The sequence below is a fragment of the Dipodomys spectabilis genome, unplaced genomic scaffold, assembly GCF_019054845.1.
Source record: "Dipodomys spectabilis isolate Male_0828 unplaced genomic scaffold, ASM1905484v1 ptg000081l, whole genome shotgun sequence".
In the NCBI taxonomy this organism is placed as follows: Eukaryota; Metazoa; Chordata; class Mammalia; order Rodentia; family Heteromyidae; genus Dipodomys; species Dipodomys spectabilis.
The window spans coordinates 1,551,032-1,563,442 of record NW_024870758.1 but is presented as its reverse complement, the minus strand read 5'-3'; the positions used below and the strand labels follow the sequence as shown (position 1 = coordinate 1,563,442).

The following is a 12,411-nucleotide window of genomic DNA, read 5'->3' as shown; positions in this document are numbered from 1 at the left end:
TCTCCCCCCCCCCCCAAGTTGTAAAGTTCGTTTTTGACATGACAACTTGTACTTCTCATTGTTGCAACAGGTCCACCTGTATCCTTATTTAAACGACTTGTTTTTCCCCGAGTGTGTTATTTTTAAACCACGCTTAGCTGTTGAAGAAAAAGATGGGAGGGAAATAGTGCAACTGAGTAAAGATCGTATCTTTAGTACTTGGTAAAGTGACATACCAATCGGTTTATCCATTTTCTCTTGAAGAAGATGCTACATCGTTTCACAGTAGTTGGGTGATGGGCTCCGAGACAACTCCTATTGTACGTGAACAAGTATGTTTAAATTTGTAACTGTTGGCTGAAGACCCAGGAAAGGTAAGACAGGTTTACCAAAGACAAGTGTAAATTTCAACAGTTTCTCATGAAAACTCCCGGCTTTTGTTTGGGGCTCCTGGCTCAACCTGCCCCCGTTGTATTATGTTATTTTAATTATAGTAGTTACCTTAGACAACTGCTTAGGTAACTTCATTTATTTGCCTCCTGGCTTGTGACTTAGAATGCCACAGATTTGATTCAAAGCAACATTTTTAACCTACATTCACCACTCATTTATGTTGAAAACTAGAAAAAGAAAACTTCCTCAACCAAAGTATACTTGTTTACGTACAATAGAAAATTTTCGTAAGTACAAAACAAAAAATGGAAATTAAAAGATTAGGGGGGGGAAGAAAATCTTATTCACAGATGACAAATGTTGTGTATAATAGCCCAAACAAATAACGGTCTTGTAACTAATGAAGTGATAGCTAGATTTTTGAGATACAAGGTAAATATATAAAAGTCAGTTGTTTTCCTGTGTAGTCAACAAAAAAATAGTTGGAAATTAAAATTGAAAACACATGTATTTACAATTATAGTCCCTACCTCAAAATAATAGATGTAGATCTAATATGCAGATCTGAATGTAGAATATTACAAAATTGATTAAGTCAAAGATCTAGAATGATTATGGGTTTATGGATTAGAAGAGTCAGATAACAATTTTTCGCAATTTGATAAATCAATGTAATCTCAAACAGAATTTCGTATGTCCCTTTAGCTACTACTACCAAATTGATTCTAAAGTTTATGTGGAAAAGCAAATGACACAAACCCCATGAATCATGAAGAAAAGTTGGATTAAGAATGTTAGGATTGATTAATGGAAGAAAATAGCCACACAAATAATCACCCAACCTTTCACAGAGGAGGTAGGGCAATACAATAAAGTAAGGATAGTCTTTACAACAAGCAGTACTAAAACAACTGGATATCAATGTTGAGAAAAAATGTCTAGATAGCTTATACTTTTCACATTTGTTGGGGGTTGGGGGGGGGGTTACTCAGGATCTGGGCTTTGTAATCTCAGCTCAGTAGGAGGTCTAGATAGGAAAATCATGGGGTTCCAGGCCAGCATGGACCAAGTTAGCATGAGACCCTATCTAAAAAACAAAAGCAAAAAGGACTGCGAGCATGATTCAAGTGGTGGAGTTCTTGCCTAGTAAGCATAAAGACATCAAACCCCAATACTGTGTAAATACTTAACAGAATAATCCATTCCTGTTCCTCCTCCTTACAAATAATTCAAAACTAGGAACTGGCTGGGGTCTAGTGGCTTGTGTCTATAATTTTACATCCTTAGGAGGCAGATCAGAAGAATTACGGTTCAAAGGCTGGCTTGAAGCAAAAGACAAACTTGGTCTAGTAGTATGTGCCTGTTATTCCAATTATATATATTCCAATTATAGCAGGGAGCATAAAATGGGAGGATTAAAGACCAAGCCAACCTGGCAAAAAATAAGTGTATCAAAAATAACCAGAACATATTGGGTGTGGTGGCTCATGTCTGTAATCCTAGGTATTCAGGAGGCTGAGATTCAGAGAATTGTAGCTCCAGGCCAGCCTAAGCTAAAAAGTTCATCAGATTCCATCTAAAAGGAATTATTGTGGATATTGTGGCAGGCAAGTCTTCATCCCAGCTTTGGGAAGCATAAAATAAGAGGATCGTAGTTGGGTCACAGCCCTGGCAAAAAGGACTAGAGACATGACTTTAGCAGTAGATTGTCTGACAATCTTGAGGCACTGAGTTCAAATTCCAGTACTGCCCCCTCAAAATAGAGCAAAAAGGATTCAAAGTGTGGTTCAAGCAGTAGAACTTTCTAGCAAGTGTCAAGTCCTTAGTTCAAACCTCAATATTCAACAACAACAACACAAATCCACAGTAAAAACTGAGAAACGACTTGAATGAATACCTCACAAAGAAGATTTAAGATAACATGAAAAAATGTCATGAGGGTATTCTTAGTAGCAGCTCATTGGAAAAGATTAGAAATGTGAGTGTCCATAAATTGAGAATTGGATGATTACAGTACAACTATGTAATTTTCATTCATAGTATTCAGCCATTAAAAACGAAGAGGCAGCTTATATACAGAATGATCACCAGAGATTAAAACTTTGGGTGAAATGAAAAAAGAAAAGAATGCATGTAAGTACTCATAAACTGTACGGAAACATTAAAAAAATAGAACAGGTAAAATAGGTTCTTTAGGGGAGTAGAGACCAAGTTGAATTTGATCTCTTTTTAACATGTTTTCAAAAATAAACTTTATTTTTATTTTTTTTTCATTTTTTTGTTTTTTATTGTAAAAATACTGTACAGAGGGGTTACAGTTACATGAGTTAGGTAATAAGTACATTTCCTTTTGAGCATTATTACCTCCTCCTTTGTTTTTCCCCTACCATCCCTTCCCTTCCCACTTGCCAACTCCCCCTGCCCTCGAACAAGTTGTAAAGTTTATTTTCATCATAGTGTCTTGTACATCTCATTGTTACAGTGGGTCAACCTGTATCTGTATTTCAGCATTTTGTTATTTCCCTTCCCCTTCCCAAATTTGAAAAGTGTATATACAAGATGCAGGGCACCTATATCAAATATAGTGAAAACAGGGGTTATACCATCTGGGAAGAACATACAAAAGAAACAAAAAAACCCAACACATAATACATTTTAAATATGCTAAAAAAAATAGCAAGAAAGAAAAAAAACACTTGTGTCTCTATCTTGGGGTTCATTTCACTTAACATCATCTTTTTTTTGGGGTCCGGTCGTGGGGCCTGAACTCTGGGCCTGGGCACTGTCCCTCAGCTCTTCAGCTCAAGGCTAGCACTCTACCACTTGAGTCACAGCGCCACTTCCGGCTTTTTTCTTTTTGCTTATGTGGTGCTGAGGAATCGAACCCAGGGCCTCATGTGTGCAAGGCAAGCGCTCTATCACTGAGCCACCTTCCCAGCCCCCTTAACATCATCTTATATGGTCATATGTACGAAGCTTTTGACGTTTTTTTTGCATGTCCTAGACTTATACTAGTTATTGCAAATAAGGGAAACCATGGGACCTATGTTTCTTTGGGCCTGGCTTACTTCACTTCATATAATTTTTTCCAAGTCTTTCCATTTCCTAACAAATGGGGCAATGTCATTCTTTCTGATGGAGGCATAGAATTCCATTGTGTATATATATATACCACATTTTCTTGATCCATTCATCTACTGAGGGGCATCTGAGTTGGTTCCATATCTTAGCTATGGTAAGTAATGCTGCAATAAACATAGTTGTGCTGGTAGCCTTAGTATGTTTGTGATCATTTGGGTAAATGCCCAAAAGTGGGATTGCTGAGTCGTAGGGGAGCTCTATGTGGAGTCTTGAGGAACCTCCATACTGCTTTCCAGAGTGGTTGAACAAGTTTACACTCCCATCAACAATGCAGTAGGGTTCCCTTTTGGCCACATCCCCTCCAGCATCTGTTGTTATTAGAGTTCTTGATTATAGCCATTCTAACGGGTGAGGTGGAATCTCTATGTTTTGATTTGCATTTCTTTTATGGCTAGAGAAGATGAGCATTTCTTCAGGTGTCTTGGCCATTCTCCTCTCTTCAGAGTTTATCTTTAAGTCTTTTGCCTACTTATTTATCAGGCAGTTGTTTCTTTGAAGATTTGTTGTTGGGGGATTTAGTTTTTTTGAGTTCTTAAGTATAGTTTAGATATGAGATCCTTATCTGTTGTATGGCTATTGAAGCTCTTCTCCCAATCTGTGGGCTTTCTGTTGATCTTGCTAGCTATGTCCTTTGCCTTGCAGAAACTGCAGTTTCATGCAATCTCACTTGCCCAACCTATCCTTGATTTGTTGTGTTTCTGGGTCATTATTAAGAAAATTTCGGCCTGTGCCAAGAAGCCCTAGAGTTTCTCCTATTTCTACCTGTAATATTTTCATGGCGTCTACTTTGACTCCGAGGTCTTTGATCCATTTGGAGTTGATTTTGGTGGAGGGTGATATATAGGGATCTAGCTTTAGTTTTCTACAGGTGTTAAACCAATTTTGCCAGCACCATTCACTGAAGAGGGTATCTTTCCTCCATTCTATTTTTTTTAAGCTCCCGTATCAAAGATTAGGTCTGTGGATTCATTTCTGGGTCTTCAGTTCTATTGCATTGGTCCTCAGGTCTGTTCTTGTGCCAGTACCAAGCTGTTTTGATTACTATGGCTTTGTAGTAGAGTTTGAAATTTGGTATTGATATTCCTCCAGCACTGTTCTTTCTGCTAAGGATTGTTTTTTCTATTCGGGTCTTTTATTGTTCCATATGAATTTTTGGATTGCTTCTTCTATTTCATTGAAGAATGATGAGGTTAGAATATTGATAGGTATTGCATTGAATTTGTAGATAGCCTTTGGAAGTATTGCCATTTTTACGATGTTAATTCTACCAATCCAGGAACATGGGAGGTTTTTCCACTTCCTAAGTTCTGCTTTAATTTCCTTTTTTCGGTTTTTAAAGTTTTCATCATAAGAGGTCCTTCACTCCTAAGTATGTTATTTTTTGTGGGGCTATTACAAAAGGAGTTGCTTTCCTGATTTCAACCATGCTCTTCTCATTGTTGGCATACAGAAAGCCATTGATTTTTGAGGGTTAATTTTATACCCTGCTACTTTGCCAAAGTTTCAAATCAGCTCAAGTAATTTGGGAGTGGAGTCCATGGGATTCTTTAAATACAAGATCATGTCATCTGCAAAGAGGGAGAGTTTTACTTCGTCTTTCCCTATTTGGATCTCCTTTACATTTGCATCTTGTCTTATTGCTGTAGTTAGGCATTCTAATACTAAATTGAAGAGAGGTGGAGAGAGTGTACATCCTTGTCTCATGGCTTTAGCTTTTCACTGTTGGGAGCCGACAGTAAAGTTTAAAGGTCATTTTGACCCTGGTGCTCACTTGAAGGCACATTCAAGAAACTGGCTTACTTAGAAAACACCAGGTGCCCGGGATTGCTTTGCTATGTCTGCAGAGTTTGTTTTACTTTCTACCAGTTGACCTTGTCTTGTTTTTACTGCACTCTGTTTTTATTGAAATTTTCCTTGTTTTTCTGGACTAGTGTAACCTTACGTTACCTCTTGACTTCTAATAGTATATATTAGGGAAAGTTAAAAATAAACGGGGCTGCAGTCTTGAGCTGCAGACCTCCCAATCCCATCCTTTGTTTTATGTCTTTATTTTTCTGCATCTCGCCCCCTAATTCAGGATTCCCTTTCGTTGCCGGCAGGCTCCGGCATTTCGCCTTTAAGTATAATGCCGGCTGTAGGTTTGTCATACACAGCCTTTAATATATTGAGGAATGTTCCATGGATTCCTAGTTTTTCCAGCACCTTCATCATAAAGGGATGTTAGATCTTGTCAAATGCTTTTTCTGCATCCATTGAGATAATCATGTGGTTCTTATCCTTGCTTTTGTTGATGTGATGAATTATATTAATCGATTTGCATCCCTGAAATGAATACTCTTTGATTGTGGTGTATGATTTTTTTGATGAATTGTTGAAGTCGATTGGCCAAAATTCTGTTGAGAAGCTTTGCATTGATGTTCATCAAATAAATGGGTCTATAGTTCTCTTTCTTTGATAAGTCCCTGCCTGGTTTTGGGATCAGGGTTATGATGGCTTCATTGAAAGAGTTTGGTCGTGAACTTTTACTTTGAATTTCATTGAAGAATTGGAGGAGTATTGGTGTAAGTTCTGCTTTGAAGGCCTTGTAGAATTCAGCTGTAAACCCTAAACTTTATTATTAAATTTTTTTTTTCATTTTTGTGTGCCAATCCTGGGGGCTTGACCTCAGGACTTGGGCGCTGTCCTTGATCATATTTGCTCAAAGCCAGCACTCTACCACTTGACCCACTGCTTTACTTCTTGCTTTTTGGTGGTTAATTGGAGATAAGACTCCCATATGCTTACTTGCCCCTGCTGACTTCAAATTGCGATCCTCAGGAATCAGTCTCCTGAGTAGTTAGGATTACAGGTATGAGGCTCTTGCTATACCCAAATTAAAAAGGGAATTGATTGATTCTTATGGTACCTGCACAATTTAACTTTTTTGTTTGTTTGTTTGGTCATGGGGCTTGAACTCTGGGCAAGAGTGCTGTCCCTCAGCTCCTTGTTTTTGGTGATAGTCCTAGAGATTTGAACTCAGGGCGTGGGTGCTGTCCCTGAGCTTTTTTGCACAAAATTAGTACTCTTATCATTTGAGCTACTGATCCACTTCTAGTTTTTTGTTTGTTGGTTGTTTTTGTTTTTTTTATGTTAATTACAGGTGTGAGTTTCAAGGACTTTGGTGATCTGCCTTTGAACAGTGATCAAATTTCAGCCTCTAGAGTAGCTAGGATTACAAGCATGAACCACTAGTAGGTGGCCAGTTTAACACTTTTTTTTAATTGTGAAAATACTGTACAGAGATGTTACAACCACGTGAGCGAGGTAATGAGTACATTTCTTATCAAGCATTGTTGTCTCCTCCTTTGTTTCCCCTTCCCATCCCTTCCCATCCCCCACTCCCACCAAAGTTGTAAAGTTCTTTTTTTTTTGACATAACATCTTGTACGTTTTGGAATGCAGCCAGAGGTATATGAACTACAGATGTTCATTACCTGTCTCACATACAAGTGCCTTTGTAGCAGCTCAGGTGGGATGAAGTCATAAAGTCACTAGACAAAGCAACCTGTATTGCTCAGATCATTCTTCACAGCTAGCTTCCTATATCCTGCTCAGTATTTTAAATTAAAAGAGCTTCTGGTAAAGTACATTTGTAGACTAAAACTATAATGGGCAAGAATGGATAAGTTGTCTGGCATTGATGGCTCACACCTGTAATCCCAGCTACTCAGGAGGCTGAGATCTGGGGATCACAATTCAAAGCTAACCCAATCAGGGAAGTCCATGAGACTTTTTTTTTTCAAGTGATAATTTTTTTTTATTATTGTGAAAATACTGTACAGAGGGGTTACAATTACACTGGCAAGATAATGAGTACATTTCTTATCAAGCATTGTAGACTCCTCCTTTGTTTCCCCTTCCCATCCCATTCTCTTCCCTCCCCCCACCCCCACCTAACCCATGAGACTCTTATTGCCAATTAACCACCAGAAAACTGGAAATGGAACTGTGTCTTAAAGTGGTAGAGTACTAGCCCAGGGACAGCACCTAGGCCCCACAACCTAAACAACACACACACACACAGAGGATGGATAAGTTTTATCCAGTCTGAAGTCACAGGTATGTTCCCATAATTTTGCCCTTCTGTCTATGTCCTATCCGGTAAAACTAAAAAAAGAAAGCCATATCTATCCTAGACTCAGCTCAAGTTCCAGACTCTGGGAAGATCTGCCCAGCTAGTCAAGATCAATATGAGTTTAATCTTCATGTTGTATTGTTCAGTAATTTCAATTTACTTTTTTTGGGGGGAGGGGTTGGTCATGGGGCTTGAGCTCTGGGCCTGAGCGCTGTCGCTCAGCTCTTCAGTTCAAGGCTAGCACTCTACCACTTGACTACAGCACCACTTCCTTGTTCAGTAATTTTCCCATGTACTTTTGCTTCTTTAATTGGATTATAAGCTCTTTGAGATTATGGGTTTCCTACATATGGGCTGCATTTATCATGCAAAATAATCACTAATATTGAGCTAATGAAAAAAGCTCTGAGTGGAAAAAACAAGTTTTTCAGGTCCATTCCAATGTCCTTGATAAAAGGAAAACATACGTGAGCCCTATAAAGTGAACCCTTATATAAATCATTAATAACATTTTTAGTTTTCCAGAGTAATTGAGGAGGAACTGGACAGTATTTTTTGATTTGCATATGAGATAATGTACTTCTTTTCAGAATAGCAATGTGAATCATGCCTATTATGAACAATTTAGGATACTTGGGTATATTCTATTTCTGGGAAAAGTGGTTCAAATGCATATATGACACACATTTATCTTCATGAAGTTTTGTTTTTATACTGAATTCATTCAAATTGTTTTTTCTCAAGTCCCAAAAATGCCAGGGCATTACCAGCTTTGAGTTTTTCCTAAAACAGAGAGAAAGAAGTGTTTATTATTATTACTATTACTATTGAATGTATTTTTTAGTACTGGTCTTGGGGTTTCAGCCAAGGGCCTGGGCCCTTTAGCTTTTTTATTCAGGGCCAGCACTTTCCACTTGAGCCACAGCTCCACTTTTTGGTGTTTTATTAGAAATGAGTCTCATGGACCTTACTAGCTGGGCTGGCTACTCAGATCTCATCCTCTTGAGTAGCTAGGATTACAGGTGTGAGCTATTGGTGCCTAGCTCGTTATTGATTGCTTTAAAGTATTTTATTGAATGTCTTCAGGTGGTTTTTTTTTAAACCTCTCCAGTATGAGACAAACATATTAGTAGGTTATTACTAAAACTCTTTAGACTAATGATGATTTTTGTGTTTTTTTTTTTGAGTTTTACCATGCTGTCCTCAAAGTTATTATATAACCCAGAGTGGCCTTGAACTTAACATCCTCATACCTCAGCCTTCTTGGGGTTGGGATTTCAGGTATGTACCACTCTATATGGCTTTGAACCCTGCTCCCCCACCATTTGAAGTCTGAAGCTTAATTATAGAAGAAAAGAAAGGTGCTTATAAAGGGAAGAGACTTCCTAGGAAAGTACTCTTCTTTGAATGTCATCAGTGAACTGTCTAGTAGGTCTTAAGGAGTGCTTGGAAGCAAATACAGAAAAAAGATGTTTAATTCTATAGGACAACAAGGCTGGAACCAGCAATGTAGCCATTCTCTGGCTTTCATGCCTTATCCTTATGGCCATCAGTAAAAGATTAGCTCTTTCATAGCAAGAGAAGTAATAACATGAGTCTCGGGTTGGGTACAAATCTGTACATTTCATAAATTTCATAAAGGACTCCTAATTTTTCTCTACCCTTTCTACTTTTATTGACTATATTAACTCTATAGAAAGAAGTGATTTGATAGGAAGTTTTGTAATATCCTAACTGATCTGTGTCTAGTCTGTAAAGATAGACATGTAGATGATGGTAGAAGGAAACATGTATGAAGTTGTGTAACATTCATACCATTCATGTATCTATCTGTATGTCATAATTGCTTCAGGATTCTTACATAGCTTTGAAACGTGGAGACTCACAGCAGAGATCTGTTAGTATTCTTCCCACAAAACACACTGGGGCCATTCTCTTCAGAGAACATTTTAGAAGTGATGGTAACTGCTTGGAAAAACCATTACTTTTTAAAATATGTTGATACTGTGTATCTTTTGAAGGTGATACCTTTTGGTGTGTTAGATAGAGACCTGATCCTGAAGTACAGGGTTTTGGAGTTGCTTCTGTGTAATGTAACTCAACCCTTTTGTCTCTTTTAACAAATTACTTAACAGCTAAGTCTTTGTTTTCCTTCTCTACATCTTGATGGTAGAATGAATCTTCACAATGTTTTTGTACTCATCAAATGGAGTTGATTTATACCTTAAATTTTTGTAAGGTGTTTACCTTCTTATGGTTCAAAATTCAAGAGGTATAAAACAGATACATTCTTTCACTACTGCCACCCAAATTCCACTTTTTCTTCCCAGATTTATCCGTTATTCTTCCAGAGATATTTTATACATGTATAAGAAAATATTTATCTTTGGTTCCAATGCTATTATTTTACACAAATGGATTAGTGTAGTGTCTACTAGTGGATTGTGAAATTGTGATAATGTGTTTTTATTTTTTTTTTTTTGGCAGTACTGCAAGTCCTCTACCAGTTGAGTCATAGCTCCACCCCTTTTTACTTTAGTTTGCTTTTAGATAAAGTCTCATACTTTTGCCTTGGCTGGACTTTTGCCTTGGACTGCAATTGTCCTATTTTATCCTCCTGAGTAGCAAAGATTACAGGCTTTTAGTACCAGGTCAATTTCTTGCTTGTGCCCTGTACCAGTGACTCATGCCTATATATCCTAGCTAATCAGGAGGTTAAGATCTGAGGGTCAGAGTTTGAAGCCAGCCTGGGTAGGAAAGTATTTGAGACTCCTACCTCCATTGAACCATCAGAAAACCCAAAGTGGTGTTGTGGCTCAAAGTGGTAGAGCACTAGTCTTTAGTGGAAAAAGTTCCTGAGCCCTGAGTTCAAGCCCCATAACCACCACCACAAACAGCAAAAAAGTTCTGGCTTGTTTTTGAGATAAGGACTTTTAAACTTTTGCCTGGCTGTCTCTAGACCATTCAGAAGATTTGAATGGTATGCCTTTCCCTTGCCTTCCCCTGGCCTCCATTGCTCTCTCCCCTCCTTCCTGTCCTTCCTTCTTTTCCTCATTCTGTTTTGTTTCTCTCTCTCTCTCTCTTTTTCTTTCACTGGGGCTTGAACTCAGGGGCTCACATTCTTGTTTAACTATTGCATTGAAGGTTGGTGCTCTACCACTTAAGTCACAACTCCATATAGAGTCTCTCGGATTTGTCTGCTGGGGCTGACAAATCTGATCCTAGAACCTGATCTTCAAATTTCAGCCTCCTGAGTAGCTAGGATTACAGGCATGAGCCACCAGCATCTGGGTTGAATGGCTATATCTCTCCTGCTCCTGGGGTTTGAACTCATGGCTTAGGCACGGTCCCTTGGCTTCTTTTGCTCAAAACTAGCACTCTTCCACTTGAGCCACAGCTCCACTTCTGGCTTTTTTTTTTTTTTTGTAATTTATTGGAGATGTCATGGACTTTCCTGCCTGGGCTGGCTTTGAAACACAGTCTTAGATCTCAGCTTCCTGAGTACCTAGGATTACAGGCATGAGCCATCAGTGCCTGGCTTGAATAGCTATTTAACAGATAGGAATAGACATTAAAAAAAACAAAACAAAACTTTGGGGTTCTACTCTAGGAAAAAAATAAGTATGCAAAAAAGAATTGTGACTTAAAATCTTTTGTAAGATTTTAAAGAATATTCGTATGTGACCATCCTTGACCCCTGGTAGTGATTCATTTTAAAGGCCTTAGGGGGGAAATAGTAATTTTAGGGGATTAGGTGCAGGAGGAGATGGCAAAGGGGAAGACATATGAGAACATTCACTGTAAACTCATTTTGGTCCAGGAGCTAAAGGGGTAGTTTAGGTAATGATAGCAAAATGACACATTTTAGTAACATTTATCCACAAAAAAAATACATTTAAGCGAGGGAAGGGGGTGACATTGTTAAAAAAAATGTATTCTTTATCTGACTTATGTAACTATAACCCTTCTGTATATCACCTTTATAATGACAATAAAAAATGAAAATAATACATTTAAAAATACATGTTAAAATTTATTTAAGTCAGGCACTGATGGTTCACATGTATAATCCTAGCTACTCAGGAGAGTCAGATCTGAGGATCACTATTTGAAGCCAGCCTGGATAGGAAAGTCCATGAGACAATTTTCTCTTAATTTCCCAGCAGAAAATTGGAGATGGTGCTTTGGCTCAAAGTGGTTGAGTATTAGCCATGAGCACAAATATTCATGGACAGTGCCTGAATTCAAGGCCCAGGACTGACTAAAAAAAAGTTTCTAGAGTGCTCTGAATCCTTGGCTGCTTGTTCTTGAAAGAAACTTTGGTCTCAATATCCAGAATAACTAGAGCCATTGCAAATTTTTAGATGGATAGATTTGTAACTGGAATATTCAAGGAAAAACAGATACTTTTCTTATGACCCATTTAATGTGTAAATTTGTTATTTTTTAAAAAATTATGTTATTATGGGATGCTTGTTTGCAGTTTTTTCTTGGTTTTATGAATTTTGCTGTACTAGGCTGATTTTTATCTTTACAGTTTTCTTTCTTGGTTTTATGAATTTAGCTGTACTAGGCTGATTTACATCTTTACAGTTCTCTTTCTTGGTTTTATTAATTTAGCTGTACTAGGCTGATTTTCTTTTCGTAGGTCGTGGGGCCTGAACTCTGGACCTGGGCTCTTCAGCTCTTCAGCTCAAGGCTAGCACTCTACCACTTGAGCTACAGCGCCACTTCTGGTTTCCTGGTGGTGTATTGAAGATAAGAGTTTCACAGACTTTCCTGCC

At 38.1% G+C, this 12,411-nt stretch overlaps 1 protein-coding gene and 1 long non-coding RNA gene across 3 annotated transcripts in view; one reads left to right on the top strand and one right to left on the bottom strand.

Moving 5' to 3' along the window:
* Positions 1-237: 237 nt before the first annotated feature.
* LOC122110794 overlaps positions 238-12,411 on the top strand; it is a 30,247-nt gene continuing 18,073 nt past the window's right edge. The window contains exon 1 of the long non-coding RNA XR_006147914.1: positions 238-353. This is a non-coding gene — a long non-coding RNA (uncharacterized LOC122110794). The remainder of the gene's footprint in view (positions 354-12,411) is intronic.
* Acmsd (aminocarboxymuconate semialdehyde decarboxylase) overlaps positions 7,903-12,411 on the bottom strand; it is a 55,010-nt gene continuing 50,501 nt past the window's right edge. For both annotated transcript variants that reach the window (XM_042683493.1, XM_042683494.1), the window contains one exon: positions 7,903-8,410. In XM_042683493.1, coding sequence (XP_042539427.1) covers positions 8,348-8,410 — 63 coding nt within the window. In that variant the 3' untranslated portion in view covers positions 7,903-8,347. The remainder of the gene's footprint in view (positions 8,411-12,411) is intronic.